Source organism: Falco peregrinus, chromosome 5 (assembly GCF_023634155.1).
Source record: "Falco peregrinus isolate bFalPer1 chromosome 5, bFalPer1.pri, whole genome shotgun sequence".
NCBI classification, from domain to species: domain Eukaryota; kingdom Metazoa; phylum Chordata; class Aves; order Falconiformes; family Falconidae; genus Falco; species Falco peregrinus.
Window position 1 is genome coordinate 42,464,274 of NC_073725.1, and position 16,064 is coordinate 42,480,337.

Genomic DNA, 16,064 nt, shown 5'->3' on the forward strand with positions numbered 1-16,064 from the left:
AAGGACGTTGCAAGTAGTTAGCAAATAATAAATATCTGTCATATACTGCAGCAACAGATTAAATTTCCCAGATGTGAATTCATCAACATAACAACACAGAACATTGCTGATTATGGCTGAAATACTTCCCACCTCCTGTCCCTGGGCCAGGCTGTTCCTGACCTTTCAACGGGTCCACAGATGTCAGGAGATATTGTGGAGCACTTCCTCTTCACTCCCTGCACGTAGTCCACAGGAGGGTCCAGCACTGCTAAAGCGCCTGACTGGAATCCCTTCTGATGTTAATGGGAGTTTCATCATTGACTCCAAATGAGCTTGGACTTCACTGTTTCTTCTCCTCTAATAATATTGTCAAAGTACCTTCTGACCTTGCCCTGTCTCCTTCCATACTAAGCTCACATTAGTGTTTCCCTGGATGTGCTCTACTTTTCCACCCAGAACTTCCAGCAAGGAGGCTTTTGAAGATTTGCAATGCTTACCAGAAATTTCTGAGAGAATGACAGTACAAGGAGAGCTGCTGTACAACACGCTTCATACACACGGCAGGTTTCATGCTTCGCAAATTCATCTATGGTGTATCACAGTGCTCAGTAAGTCCCATATGATACAAGAGCCTCTGTAGGTAAAACAGCAGTAGATTGCTGATTGCAATCCATTTGGGACCCTTCAGACAGTACATTGATAACAGCCTCCAAGGAATAACATGCTGCTCCCCCCGAAAAAAAATAAAATAAAATAAAAAAGGCACAGGGATACCAGAAGTGGCCCTCCTACCCAGCACAGCAAGAAGCCATAAAACCCCCAAGGCGGATGGTACAGTAAAGGCACCTTTTCAGAAAGATTGTTGCATTGCATGTAGGTGCTTCAGCCTGTGAAAACCCAGCTAGCGGCAAAGTTCTGTTTTCCCCACATTCTCGTTCCCGAGCAAGATTCAAATTCTGTTAACAGCAAACACAGCCACCCCAGTCAGAACGACAAACAAATCTGTCGAATTTCATTTATTGGCTCTCTGAAAATGCCTCAGAGTTCCCCAGCCCCTGCGTCCCTCCCGGCTCTTCCTTGCGGCCCCCGAGCCCTGGGAGCAACCTGCTGGCCCGCGGGGGAGCAGGGATGGGCCACGGGGAGGGGGCGCAGCCCAAACCCCGGCTTCGCAAAACCGGGTCTCTGCCACTTCTGCAGTCCCCGCTCTCGGGAGAAACCCGGTCGTTCCGGCGAGGTTTTGTTTGAGGTCACCTCGGAAAGAAAGGAGGGGGATGTCCCGCTCCCCCGGCGCGGGTTTGGCTGATTTTCTCAGAAAACAAACCACTGATCCACGTGCAAGCTGACGGGGCCGCGGAGGGGATAAAAAAAAAAAAAAAAAAAGAACTACCACAACGACAAGGAAAAAAACCAACCAACAGCCCTCCTCTCAGTTATCACCACTTTATCACCTGCGTGTGCCTGGAAGAAGGCTCTTCCCTTCGCTGGTGGGGGGGGAGGAAAAAAAAAAAATCAGCTTAGGAAAGCAAAGTTTGAACAGCGAATTCCTGTTATTTCAAAACGCCCCATGTGACAGGATATTTCCTTATCATTTCGAGTCCAGCGCTTTCCCCTGATCCACCAGCCCTTCACAAGTGCGGAGGACCTGCCCGCGGGAAGCCCGCTCCTCTCAGCGGCGGGGCGCCACCGGCGGAGGCGCGGCGATGGCTCCCGCCCTGCTCCTGCTTCGCCTCGCACTTCTCCCCCCGGTTTGTGCGCTGCTGGGTAAGTGCCCCCAGGGGCTGTGCAGGAAGAGATGTGCCGAGAAAAGAGTGGGGTCGCGGCGGACACCGAGCCCAGCCTGACCTGGGGCTTGAGGGAAGGGAACACCCACACAGGTGAAGACCACGGCCATTTTAACCCCCTAGGTGCTGCCTGAGGGGAGCCGCGATGCGGCGGGGCAGGCAGCTGCCCACCCCAGCTGCCTCCCGCTCCTTGCCTGCACCCCGAGGTGCCGGTGCATGAAGCTGCCCGGTGCATGAGGGGGCCTTTTGGGTGCCCCTGGTGGTGTGGGCACCAAGAGGGCTGCCACTGGCAGTGCCTCAGTTTCCCCCACCGCTCTGGGGGCTCAGTCCCTGATCAATTGAACACCATCATTCAGCTTTCCCTCAGGTACCTTCTCACCACCGAGGTTTGTGGAAGGGCCTGGTGTTGGGGCTCTGCCTTTCCTCCAGTCCTCTGGTCTTTAACGGGCCTGGGGACCTGCTCCCGGCAGATGGCTTTCATGGGGGGTGTGTGTGTGTTAAGGTAGCTGAGGTGTTGATACAGATTAGAATTATGAAAACAGATGAAAGCTGTGTTTCTTAGTGAAATCTGGGGCTTGCACCTGCTTACTCTTAGAATTACTGTGATTTGCATCACACAGCTATTCTGCAGTGAAAGTTTTGCATCTGTCCTTCCTGAAAGCTTCTCAGCATCCTCCACTCTTCCAGTTTGAGGTCTACTGAAGCAAAACTTCGTGACACTACCTTGTAACCCTTCTTGCTTTGTGTAATTAGCAGCAATCATTGCAGGCCATCTGGTAAGACGAGTCTGTGTGGAGAAGACAGTCATCCTACCTGATGGCTGCCTCATTACTCCCCCCTACCTGCCCTGGCTTTTGGTGTGCTCTTCTGGTGCTCTCCATCACTGCTTTAACACTGCTAGTGCCTCACGAGTTACTTCTTGATTTACACTTGCATAATCTATGATTAGTTTGCAAATGCTGCAGAAATGAAGCTACCTTGGCATGCTGGAAATATCTGTTGTGGAAAGATACTTGGTCAGTGAGATTTTACAGTACTTGGCACAATTCTTTGGATTATAATTGGGGCCAGAGATAGGCAAATAGTCACAGTGTGGTAGGCGAAGAAAAATGAAAGCCTCTGAGAAAAATTCCGTTAGGATCTCCTTGGGACATTTGTGGAAAAGATGCTAGATCCCCCCATAATGGGTTATAATGGTAAAGTTGGTTTCTGTGCTTGGCGTGTTCCTATGCCTTTTAAAGAACCTCCTTTCAGGATTAAGTTTCAACATACAGATACTCTGTTAGAAATTGGTGTAATTCAAAGTACCAAGACTGCGGTACTCATGATCATGCTGTGGTGGACCTTTAAGTGTACCACCTACAGCTCATCTATAATGAAGAATGGCATCCTGTTATGGGAGCTATATAACAAATGTTGCTACAGAATAGTGGAACACAGTTAATGGTGACAGGAGTAATTCTGCTCAGCCCATTTTACAGGTACATCGTGTTCACAGGAGCGGTATCAAGTGTTTACAGATGGCAGGGCATAGAAAGTATTGCACAAATACCTGACTCGTTTCATATTCTTCTAGGCTATCTAATAACTCACATGGGAAGTGTTGTATGGGACTCCTCTTTGGTGTCCAAGTAGGGAGAACAAACACAGAAATAAAGCTGTAAACTAGAGCAATACAGGAACATGCTATGAGTCTGCTGCATGGTCGTGGATGAAACAGGAGCAACCCTGAGGGGAAGGAAATCCTGCAACTACAGTCTCAGCCACAGTTGCTCCTGCATCCTGCTACCTCCTCTTTTGTCCTGTTTTGGTGCCAGCTTATTTTCAATACCTGCTTGGCTGTGTTGGCCCTTTAGCTGCTTACCTATATAGTATTCCTTGTCAGAGCCCTGCATGCACTGGGGCTCTTGTATAAGCAGCTGTGTTGCATTTACACACTGCTAACACTTTGTAAAGGGACAGTCAGAATAGCAGAGGGCCAGAGATTTGACTTTTTTTTTTTTTTTACCCTCCCTCCCCCAACACCCGCGCCCCCCCCCCCCCCCCGGCAAACCTCTTTGTTTAGATTTCTAGCCTTATTTCTGAAGCCAAAACTGCACCCTTTCAGACTGGGTGCAGCGTGCAGCAATCCAGGCTTTTGACTTTGGGGTACTGTTTTCATTTACATAGCATCCTCTCTTTAATACCATAAGCTGCATAAAATAAGGAATGTTATTTTAGGCCACAAATGCAGTTTTAGCACTTTGAAAGATCAGGCAGTGTTTTCGACACATGTGAAAATAAATGTCTGACATCTCTTTTAACCAGAAACTTTGAATAAGTTTTCAGGAAAGGGAGAGTTGCAAGCATTGCATATATCAGTTTGCAATAACATTGTGCTAAATGCTAGTAGAAAAGCAGAATTAAAAAAGCTATCACCAGCAGTGATAATTATACATTTCCTTGTATTGTCTGTAAGTAAAACAGATTGGCAAAAGGCAACAATTTCTGTCTCCAGTGCTCATCAGTTTTAGGCTACTTCCCAGTGAATTGGAAGTCAAAGGACAGGAGAAGGAAACTGAACCATGGATGAGATAAGTATAGGTCAGCTCTTTCTGCGAGAGAGTGGTAATTTGTTCCCAGGTTGTTCTTCTGCAGTAAAGTATGACCATTTCCACACTGGAGCCTCAGCAGAGAAGGGAAAGTTTTCTGTGTTTAACCTGTTTTTCTCCTTAAATATTTCTTCATAATAGAATTTGTTTAATTTGGTAATCATACACTAAAATAAATAATGTTTTAATTAGCTTCAATCCCCAGATTCACATAAATTAGTATTTCTCTTTTCTAGCTTATAGCCTAGTAAAAATATAGTTTTAAGACCTTGTGCATCCTATTACGTTCTGTGATCTAGTACCAGAGAGAACTATTTAGTTTCCATGCTAATATGTATCTGAAGGGGACCTGAAAAGAGAAATTCTCAGTCTTTCTGCAGCACCAGCTCAGAAATGTTGCAGTCCATAGCACATCAAGGTGTAGGACATGTTAAATACTTTTCTAGTGGTTACAATTTTGAAATAAACTTTCAATACGTGAAAATGCATGCTGAGAAGCACTATTTGCTAAGAGGGGGAGATAACTTTGGGAGCTGTGGAGAGCCTCAAAGATTTTTGTAAGTCCTTAAGAGGCATGCCCGATGACGGCAAATCCCACTGCTGTCAGCATTTCATTCATAATGGAGGAATGTAAGAAAGGAGGAAGAAATCACTGATGACTGCAGTTGAGCGAAAAACAAATATGCTGTTCTAGCCCTACAAGTAGCTTGTGTATAAAGCTTAGTTCCTCTCAGTTAAGACTCTAAGGATTTTAGCAGAGCTTATGGAAACAGAACCCCCACTATGGGGAAATGGAGCCTGAAGAACTGAGTGACTGTTGTCATCTCCTCGTGCCTGGGAGCCAGGATCAAGGAGCCAGTGCTCCTGGAGTGTTCACTGTCAGGATTTGCAGTGTGCAGTGGCTCCCTTGTTTCAGTAACTCCCATGGGTGCAGCTTGGAAAAATACTATGTGTTTATCCTCTTCAGTTTAACCAATGCTTTAAAGTTATAGGAGACATGAGGTCTGCATCTCTGCTGCCTTGCACTTTTGAGGGTGGATGCTTTCACTGACTCAAAACAGTTGAAATGTCCTCACATCTAAACTAGCTGCATTCTACAGTCACTTTGACAGGTGTAGGCCGTAGGAGTACTGTACCTTCTTTTCCTGAACAGATGATGAGATTTTTACCCCAAAAGTAGTATCCAGATGTATATTTCATTTAGATAGTAGGTAAGCTACTTCAAATGATTCCACTGTTTTTTATCTTACAGATACTAGCATTTTCTTAATATACAATGAAGATCACAAGCGCTGTGTACTGGCTCAAAGTTCTAATTCAGTGACTACTGCTCCTTGCGTTCAAGAAAATGAGTCACAAAAATTCAGGTGGGTCTCAGATCACCAGCTTATGAGCGTATCATTGAAATTGTGCTTGGGAGTGCCTTCGAAGAAAGACTGGGTTCCGATCACGCTGTATCCTTGTGACAAGGCTAGTGAACTTCAGCGATGGGAATGCAGAAATGAGACTCTCTTTGCAATCCAAGGGGAAGATTTGTTTTTCAACTATGGAAACAGACAGGAAAGGAATATTATGCTGTACAAGGGATCTGGTTTGTGGAGTAGGTGGAAAGTCTACGGAACCACAGACGATCTGTGTTCTCGAGGCTATGAAGGTAAAGTTCTGCAAATTAATTTCTGTATTTCAAACTAATTTCTATGTGTATCTAATTAAAATATTTAGAAGTATAGGAGAATTTCCTTCATCTCATTAATGATCAGTGAGTGTGATGTCTGGTGAAATCAGTAATACTTGAGTTGTGTTTTATGTTTTTTGATGGGTTCATTTTGCTTTTTTGTCAAAGTTGTCAAAGTTCTGATAGATGATGCCTGGTGGCTATTCATTTGGAGAGGGGAAAAACATCTGCAGTTATTCAGAACATGTGTATAACTATTACACAACTGTTAATGATAGCTGTTAATATATACATGTGTACAGAAAGACGTAGTGTAAGTGTACTTACACTTACATGATCTGTCTGTTGATAATGTTGTTTTTGGTTTTTTTTCTTAGGGAGCAAATATTTATTATTTTCTAAGGATTTCGTTAACTCTTGATATATTCAGCTGTAGTACATTGGAAGTGCCTTTCTAGGTGTTTGAAGTGAGCCTCAGAGTTAGCGCTGAAGTGTTAGATAAATAAGATACTTTAAATATTTAATTTTGAAAAAGTTATCTATGATACATACATATGTACATATATGCATATATTTATGATAATTATCTGGGAACACATTTGGGTTCCAATTTAGTATTCTTTGATAAACAGAAGTGGTCACAGAGGGAGGTACGGATGCATTCTCTGTGGTTTACGCAATGGCTGATTACAGTACTAGTCATTGGTCTAAAGCCAGAATAAAAGAGCCCTAGCAAAGGAAATTATGTGAAAGGAGGCAGGGGGGAGGTGGAGTGATGGTCTGCCATTCCTTCCTCCTTCATTTTCTATAAGGTCCATGACAGCGACCTCAGTATGTCACCTCTCTAGCAGTCTCTGTCAAGTAGTGCTCCTCTGTATGTCCTTCCATCAATGCATGTACATTGTATGTGCACGCACAGAAGACTGCTTTTGTTACTTTGAGAAGTTTCATTGAGTCAGGTTTCTGATGAAACAAAAATTATGTTTAGATGCCAATGGAAATTTTGTTTGGGCGTAGCATATTGCAGTCACTCTGTGGTAGCAAGTTTGTATGAACACGCTCTTCCCTGTCTAAAATGGTCAGCTATCGAGTGGGTTACTGTCAGAATAATCAGCGGTTGTTTGTGCTTAAAAAGAAAATTGCTTAACTGTGTAGATTTTACACTTTTGATTGTTGTGCATGTAAAATTTAGGATGGGATGTACTTCTTTTGGCTCAGTCAGTTCTGGTCAGTGGTCTCCTTAAGCAATAAAAATTCCTGTCATTGTGGACATGGGTATTAGCTTAGACATAGATAGCAAAAATTATCAATGTTCCATTTCTAGTACAGTTTTTATACTAAGCTAAGGAGCTCTGTTTTCTATAATATGCTATCACATGAACATAAAGTTGAACTGATATATATCCTGTGCTTATTATTGCTTAGTAATTTTTAAATTATTATGTTTCCTTAGATACCTACACAGTGAAAGGAAATGCCAATGGAGCACCTTGTGTATTCCCTTTTAAGTTTGGTGATAAATGGTATGCTGACTGCACAGATGCTGGCAGATCAGATGGCTGGTTCTGGTGTGGAACCACTTCAGACTTTGATGTTGACAAGATATATGGATTTTGCCCATTGAAATGTAAGTTTTGTATGTTCATGACTGCTGTGCTGTTATTCAGCTGCCTGGAAATATTGGTATCCTTGTCATGTGCTTTACTCTACAAAATACAGTTTGAAATGGTGCATTTTTCTGTCTCCATTCAGTCTGCTATCCTTTTAGGAACTGCTTAAATGTGCAAATATAGGGCTCAGCATAAAAAAAAAAATTGGCCTGCTACATCTGGGTGCAAGTGTGTTAATCACATGCTGAAATCTGTAATTACTCCATTTACTTAAACAGCAAGTTAATTACATTTAAAGATGCTACATTAGCATATGCAAAAGGTTGTGCAGAAATTTGTGCAGCAGAATTGGAAGATAAAATACAGCTTAACTGAAAATTAAGACTACTTTGTAGAATGAGTTGCCTTTTAAACATGAAGGAACTTACATGAACTTTTTACAAAATCCCAGTATTTCCCAAATCTGTATGCTGCATTGTAGTTCTGTATTTAAAATCAATGAGAAGTATTTGTATTTTACATTCCCTGGTTTGAGCATAGTTTCAACTCTAGTATTATGAATATACAAACTTTATTTAGAAATGTTGATATTAAATACTTAAATTGGAGTAATATGCCTGTATGTATTTGAATTCTTTTATATTTGGATAAAGTTTTTCTGAACTTCTGTAAAATATGTACTAAGCATTTTGTCTGCAAGCTGCTTCTGTCATACTGAGAGAGGTAGCACTTCTCCCTCCCTTCTTTATTATTGTGTTTTGACCGCAATCAGAGCTAAGGAGAAAAATATGTCTTTCCTTTGATGTGAATAAAACAGTTTGGGTTGATCTTAACTGGTTTGGTGATGAAGTATTAGTGCCCTTGCCTGATTTCCATGGATGTTGCATTCATTATTTCAGACAAATAAAATTTGCATGTTTTCTTCTTCTATGCCAGTACTATTTTCAAGATATTAAAAACATGTTGGGAATATCAATCCCATTTATACAGCACATGCAAGATCAACTTAAGAATGCTACCTGTCTGGCATTCTTTTAAATATAGCAAATAGGAGGCATCGTTAAAATTTTGTTTAATTCTTTGGCATAATTCAAGGAAATCCATTCAGATGGCTGTGATTGTTTTTGGAAAAAGCTGCTTTATGCTGACTGCCTGCATATTTCCTTCTTGATTCTTCAATACTGGCTATAAAATATTTGAGTTTTGGTCATATATTTTAATGAGAGGTTGTGGTAGCAGAAGTTTTAGTCAGCCCTATGAAAGAGGAACGCACTGCATGAGAGAGTAATAAGTTAATGAACTCCAACAGCACCTTTAAAGACAGAGTGTTTAAGTCTGTATGTTAAATTTAATTTAATAACATTAAAGTGTTTGTTGTTTCTTAAACTGTCTGGGGAGAAAAGGTGCCAATACAAAAATATGTGATGCAGACTATTACAATGTTCATTCATACTGGGGCCTGGACATGCAGTAAAATTATAATTGGACCAGCCGCTTTTTTTCATTGTGAGCAAAACCAGCTCAAAAATTCCCCAAAAGGGCATAAGACTATACTTATAACAGTTGTTACACTCAATAGAGGTGTAGAAATTTGACCAGTGGAGATAATATAATTGTATGACTCTTTATTTGATGCTTTAAAAAGAGATGCTGATACAGTGACAGTAGAAACTTAAATCCCACAGGAAGAAACTGAGAAGCATTGCTACATCAGACAATTTTTAGTAGCCTAGGAAGTACTGGTTCTTTACAGGTTACACTGTATGTTTTTGAGCTGTATACTGCACTGCAATATAGAAGTAGGTGTTGGGGAAGAAAATAGGTTGCACAGCCTAAGACTGTCAGGATAGTGTGTCGTGAGGTGTGCCTATAGCTGTATCCAAGTGGGCAACAGTCCATTGAGGCCCCTTCCTTGACAGATGAAAGAGCTAGAATTTCTGTGAAGAGTTAGAAAGCCTTATAAGTGATGCATAAAACTTGCCACTGACTATGAAGGAAACAAGAAGTGCAGAGAATAAGGAAATAATTAAATAGTCTTAGTCTGGTATGTTAATTATTGGGCAAATCTACATCCTTGTATTCATTCACAAATACTGAATTTAATTTTTGTGACAGGCTTTTCCCCCATGCTGGTGTTTCAAGATGTTTTGAAGGTGTTTTTTTGTTGTGGTTTGTTGTCTGGTTCAAAATGCCTAGTGAATTGGTCAACTAAGTTATATGAGGTTAACTGTGTTGTTACTTCTGATTTATCTGGACCTCATAACCTGACTTTGGCTCTCACAAATTTATCTAGGAAAAAGAAAGAGGTGAGCACTTTAGGAAAAGATATTTAAGTGAAGATAAGCATGCGAAGAAAGTTTAGTATAATTTAGACTTTTTTTACTATTGATAGCATAATATCTTTATATACTATATATAGTATATATATATAAATTCACAGAAACTGTAATGTCTTTATTATGAGATTCCTTCTCTACTGTATGCTTAGAGAGGAAGTGATGGCAGTTACTTTATAGACTGTCTAACAAGATTTATATTCAGTTCTTGTTTGCCATGATTCTATTCATGCAGTTTCCAAGGGTATTGGACTGAGACTCCAGCTTGCTTTCGATGGATAACTAAACGAACAAGAACACTTTATTGTTACTGCTAGTAAAGGTCCAGACTTCAGCTTGCAGTTTTGAAATTAGAATCTCTCAAGATTCTTCCATTTCCTAATTCAGGAGAAATACTATATTTTGATATGATAATCATGTTGACATGTTTTGAATTGTAAATGTCATAAATGTCTGCATTGGTCAGGACTTTTATGTCTTTCCTGTAAGTTTGAACTTGTCTTTCAAGGGCTATACTTGAAATTCAGTTCATTTTTGGTCTGCTTTGCTTTGCTTTAAAACTGAGAACCTTCAAAGATATGACTGAAATCTTCTGACTTACCATATTGTACTTCTGTGATTTCAGTAGTGATTGTGTTGGAAATAACTAGTTCTCACTAATTTCAGTGTATACAAAAAAATGCATGCTGATTTTGTCTGTGTAGGGATAAAGTTCAGCTTTTTTATTCTTTTTCTAGTTATGTACTAAGGACAGGTGTGGTTTAACATTACTTTAGATGCTAAAATATATTATCCAGAAAAGTGATTAATCTTCTGGTTTCTCTGGGCATACTAAGCTTTAAACAATAGCATATAGAATTTCCAGTATCTTGCTCTGTGAAGACATTTGATCTCATAGAACTCCAATACCTTAAAAACAAATTTTCCAAGGTTCAGAAATGAACTTTATTTTTATGAAAGACCAAAGTTCTACAGGAGAGCACTATATGCAAGTCAGCTATAAATTATAAGACTGGGGGAGTGATGTGGAAGGTTGGATGAATGCCTGAGACTTGTTTGCCTCTTCCTCTAGTAATTGTACAAGATTTATAAAACCCTTTCTATCAATTCAGAGCCAGTTTTCTTTACTGAATTATAGATCTTACTATTTTTGCAATCTCCGTTTTATCCCAGGCTTGTGCTTGTGCATAGGAATTTATGGTCCTGTGGAACATAGCGTAGTGAAGAATTTTTGCCTTCTGATAGTCATAAAGTATTTTGGACAGAAATCAGTTCATGGATAATGACAATGGGATGAAAGTTCTCATTTTTAGTCAAATGTCATTATTACACTAGGTTAGCTGTTTTCTTTTTCTTATAAGGATAATTTGAAAAGAAAACCTTCATGTTATCTATATACTGTCAGACTTAATACGGGAAAAAGTGTAACTGGCTACTGACCTGTTAACATTTAACATGTATCATTCTTTGTCTTGGGCTTTGTTTATTGTACCATTTTCCTCTTACTTGCACACTTAAGTTTTCTGAGCTTTCTGATTCGGAAAAGGAAAAGACCTCTTTCTCTCAAATTTTTCACAGCTTGCAACTTGAGAAACTGATACAGGCTGCAGGAATTTCAGTTGTTTTCCCATTGTCAGCAGACATACAGTGACCTCTGCTATATTCTGCTTTTGTCATGCAACTTTAATCTCTTCATGTGACATTTAGCTGAGTGTTGGGGCCTCCTATAAGTTCCATTTTTGGCAAAGCAAAATCACACTGTTTTCTGTTGCTTGTTGTGGAGATTCCAGTGAGATGAGCCAGCACAGACTGCAGCAGTGTAAGAAGTGTGGTACTTTCTGGGGCCACTTGCAATGTTAGGCCTGGATGACATTTTCACCAGTCTGGCATTGCCTCAATGTGCAAAGTTCAAGTATTCAAGGAGATCACAGGTCATGTGGCAGAGAGGAAGGCATGAGGGTGTCAGGTACATGTACAAGATGAATCAGGAATTGCAGGAAAGTGTGAGATAGATGCTGATAATGTAAGTTTTGTGTTCAGTCTTTGGGTCTGATTACCTCTATCACATTAAGAAAATCCATAACCACCTTACATGATACCCAAATTTAGTAAAAAAAAATGGTGTTTCTTATCTCAGAAGAAGGATCAGCTTGATACACACCTTAGCTACCATGAGTCTGGAAGTTTTTAGTCTTTTTTTCTCCACACTGACAAATCAACTCTTTTAGCATGACTTTAGCAACTCATCTTCCACCTTAAACAGCAGCTTTGTTATACCAGAGAAAATGATGACCTTGTTTCATTATCTGTGTACTGTCCAACATGGCTGTCATGGTTTAACTTTGCCCTGGATTTACCAACATATTAGAGAGCCTCAGGACTCCTTTCAAACCAGTTGTTTATATAAGTGTTTAGGTTTTGTGTACTTTTGCTGTGCAATCTATTCTATATTTTATCTGGCTCCACCTTCATGATCAGTTACACATTTCTTTTTCTCCCTACAGTTAATAATATTGACTTATTGTGGAATACAGATCCTTTAACAAATGTTCAGTACCAGATAAACTCTGAGGCAGCTCTGAAATGGCACCAGGCAAGAAAAAGCTGTCAACAACAGAAGGCGGAGTTATTAAGCATCACAGAGTTGCATGAACAAACATACCTGACAGGTAAAGTAATATTATCCATCAGATTTTTTACAAAAGTGCATTATTGTAACAGAGACACTTCTACAGCATGTCCATCTTAAAAACAGTTATTTGTTCAGTTCTGGTAATTAGTAGATTTAAATTGTTATCTTGAATGATTCAGCTGGAAAAATCAGACAGGTAATGGCTATTTTATCCTGATTAAATATTGTCAGAAAGTTACAGTCACTAAAAAATACAGCAATTAAGTAATGCAAGCAATAAAGAATGAATGTTGAAATGCAGGAAAATGCAAAATGGTTTGTAAACCAAATAAACAGATATGATGATTGCATCCTTTTTGTGCTCTACTTATTGTGTGTACTAGTCATCATTTTTGGCCTATCTCATTAAAGCTGTTGTATCATCAGTATGTGCTAAAATATGAAAAGAAAAAAAAAAGAACTAATAAACAAAAGGACTTGCAAATAGATTGGTTTATTTTCCATCTCCTTTAATGATTTTCGAAGTAATTTCCAAACTTCTCTGAGAAAATTCTCTCCTGAATTTGTACTTGAATATATTTACATTCCACAATGAGGCAGTCTCCTTTTTATTACCTTTTTAGCCTGTGTACACACAAGAAATAGTTCACTAATTCATCTATTAAATAGATCAGAAAATGTTTTGAATATGTCACATCAGTTGGAAGATAAACTATTCTATGCCATAAGCTATATGTTGTAATATGTAAGTTCATAGAATCAGAGAATTAGAGAATGGTTTGAGTTTGAAGTGACCTTAAAGATAAGCTAGTCTACCCTCTCTGACATGGGCAGGGACATTGTGCACTAGATCAGGCTCAAAGCCCCATCCAACCTGACTTTAAACACTTCCAATGATGGAGATTTCACAGCTTCTCTGGGCAACCTGTTCCAGTGTCTTACCACCCTCACAGTAAAAAATGTCTTCCTAACATCTAAGCTAAATCTATCCTCCTTCATTGTGAAACTGTTGCCCCTTGTCCTGTCACTACAGGCGCTATTAAAAACTCTCTCTCCATCTTTCTTATAAGCCCTCCTTATATATTGAAAGGCTGTGATAAGGTCTCCTTAGAGCCTTCTCTTCTCCAGGCTGAAACCCCCCAACTCTTTCGGCTGCTCTTCACAGGAGGGATGTTCCAGCCCTCTGATGAATTTTCGTGCCCTCCTCTGGACCTGTTCTAACAGGTCCATGTCTGTTTTTTACTAGGGACCTAAGAACTGGATGCAGTACTCCAGGTGGGAGTCACTAGAGCAGAGCAGACAGGCAGAATCCCCTCCCTCAGTCTGCCGATCACACTTCTTTTGATGCAGTGCCAGATACAACTTGCTTTCTGGGCTGCAAGTGCACATTATTGGCTCATGTTCAGCTTTTCATCCACCAGTATCCCCACATCCTTCTCCAAAGGGCTAATCTCAATCCCTTTATTCCCAGTCCGTATTGATATTGAGGACTGCCCCGACCCAGGTGCAGGACCTTGTACTTGGCCTTGTTGAACTTCATGATGTTCACATGGGCCCACTCCTCGAGCCTGTCAAAGACTCTCTGGGTGCTGCCCCTTCCCTCAAGCGAATCAACTGCACCACTCAGTTTGACGTCATCTGCAAATGTGCTGAGGGGGCACTTGGTCCCACTGTCTGTGTCATTGGTGAAGATATTATATGGTATTAGTCCTCATACAGACCCTAGAGGGACGCCACTTCTTATTGGTTTCCATTTGGACATTGAGCTGTTGACTGTAACTCTTTGCATGGAAATATCCAGCATATTCCTTATCTGTCCTTATCTGTCAAATCCATATTTCTCCAATTTAGGGGAATGAGAAAGCTGTTTTTAATGCTATGAACAGTCTGTTCTGTCTAAACTTTTGTTTTCAATTTTAGGATTTGGGCAAAACATGGGTCTTTTTTTATTTTTTTTTACTGAGCGTGATGAAAAATATTGTTGAAATTGATGCTCAAGGGAGCAATCTGGCACTAACATATAGGAATGAATTATTAGTAGGTGTGTTTTAATTGCAAACTAGTGGATATGGGTGCCAAATGTATGTAAAAATCAGACTTTTATTCTACAGCTGCCCTGGCAGTACCAGGATTTCCTGCCATGCTCAGCTCTTGATTGTCTTAACCGCAACTTGTTTGTAGAGAGGAAGTACTGGAACACATTAATGTGTTGGTGCCAAATCAGGCTCTGGTATGACATTCCAGTCCTTTCCAGTGCTTAACTACCCCACCTTCTAACCTTGCCATGCTTCAAGTGTTGCCCATAGTCATGGTGTCAAAGACAACTAAAATACATAGAGCAAAATTACATATTTGCATGATGGCATTGGTAGAAGCAGAAATCAGTAATATATATATTGCGCAATGATTTCCTGTGAGCTATGTAGAAACACATTTAAATAAAAATATCAGCCATCATCCAGCTGGGCCTCCAAGTCTTACACAAGAGGCAGAGATAGACAATTGGTTAATAATGACTATAAATAATGCTAGAGAGTTCAGAAGGACCTTATATAAGTATGATATTTCCAGGTGGTTTTCAGAACTAAAGCTGTAAGTTGGAACTGATTTTGGAAGCCTGACATATCATTGGCTAAAGAAGTGAAATGAGTCTGAAAAATATACAGTATGTACTGTTAATAAGACAATGATTGGAATGATCACAAATTAATATAGTTTGATAAAATGCAAACTTTTTTTAACTTTACAATATTTTGTAAATTTGAAACTTGTTAATTTTATTGGAAAAGAAAATATACAACAGGAAACTATTCATGTTTCACTTTAGAAAACTGATTTTCAGTTTTGTGACCTTTTGTGTAACTTTATCAATTTAATATTTTATAGTTCTGGAAAAAGGTGATTTGTTTCGTATTTATGATCATTGGTTTACAAAGAGCATGCAGAAGTGTCATTTTGTTTTCTATTGTAATAAAATTTTCCACACCTAAGAATGTGGAACTCCAAAACTAAAGTGATACATGTGAGATGACATGTTTTGCAGGTTTAGTGTACCCACCTTAACTGAAAGATTAAAAGTTGTTAAAACTTCTAAAAAATGAGAAGCAGACAGTTTAGCTAGAATTCAGTTCTCAAGTTTTGAGAAAGTGTTTGCTCTTGCTGTGCACATCCAGTATCTCTCTTTGTCTCTTACTTAGGTTTGACTAGCAGACTGAGTTCTGCTCTCTGGTTTGGTCTTAACAGTTTGAATTTCAACAGTGGATGGCAATGGGTTGGTGGTGCTCCTTTTCGATACTTAAATTGGGTTCCAGGTAAGGTTACATATGTTGCTGCTCAGTTTAAAAGGTAAAAATTTGGTCACTGTGTAACATATTTATTTTCTAGTACTCTATTCTCCTGCAATTATTGAGCTTGTTTTGATGTTGAAAGATTCTGACTGTGGCTATAAACACTGTGA

The 16,064-nt window shown here is 39.8% G+C and overlaps 1 protein-coding gene across 2 annotated transcripts in view; it reads left to right on the forward strand.

Moving 5' to 3' along the window:
- Positions 1-1,496: 1,496 nt before the first annotated feature.
- The window catches only part of LOC101917436 (macrophage mannose receptor 1-like), a 66,576-nt gene continuing 52,008 nt past the window's right edge, over positions 1,497-16,064 (forward strand). The window contains exons 1-5 of one of the 2 annotated variants that reach the window (XM_005228848.4): positions 1,497-1,743; positions 5,607-6,008; positions 7,483-7,656; positions 12,480-12,644; positions 15,805-15,918. In XM_005228848.4, coding sequence (XP_005228905.2) covers positions 1,683-1,743; positions 5,607-6,008; positions 7,483-7,656; positions 12,480-12,644; positions 15,805-15,918 — 916 coding nt within the window. In that variant the 5' untranslated portion in view covers positions 1,497-1,682. The remainder of the gene's footprint in view (positions 1,744-5,606; positions 6,009-7,482; positions 7,657-12,479; positions 12,645-15,804; positions 15,919-16,064) is intronic. The other variant, XM_027777252.2, reaches the window with a different exon arrangement.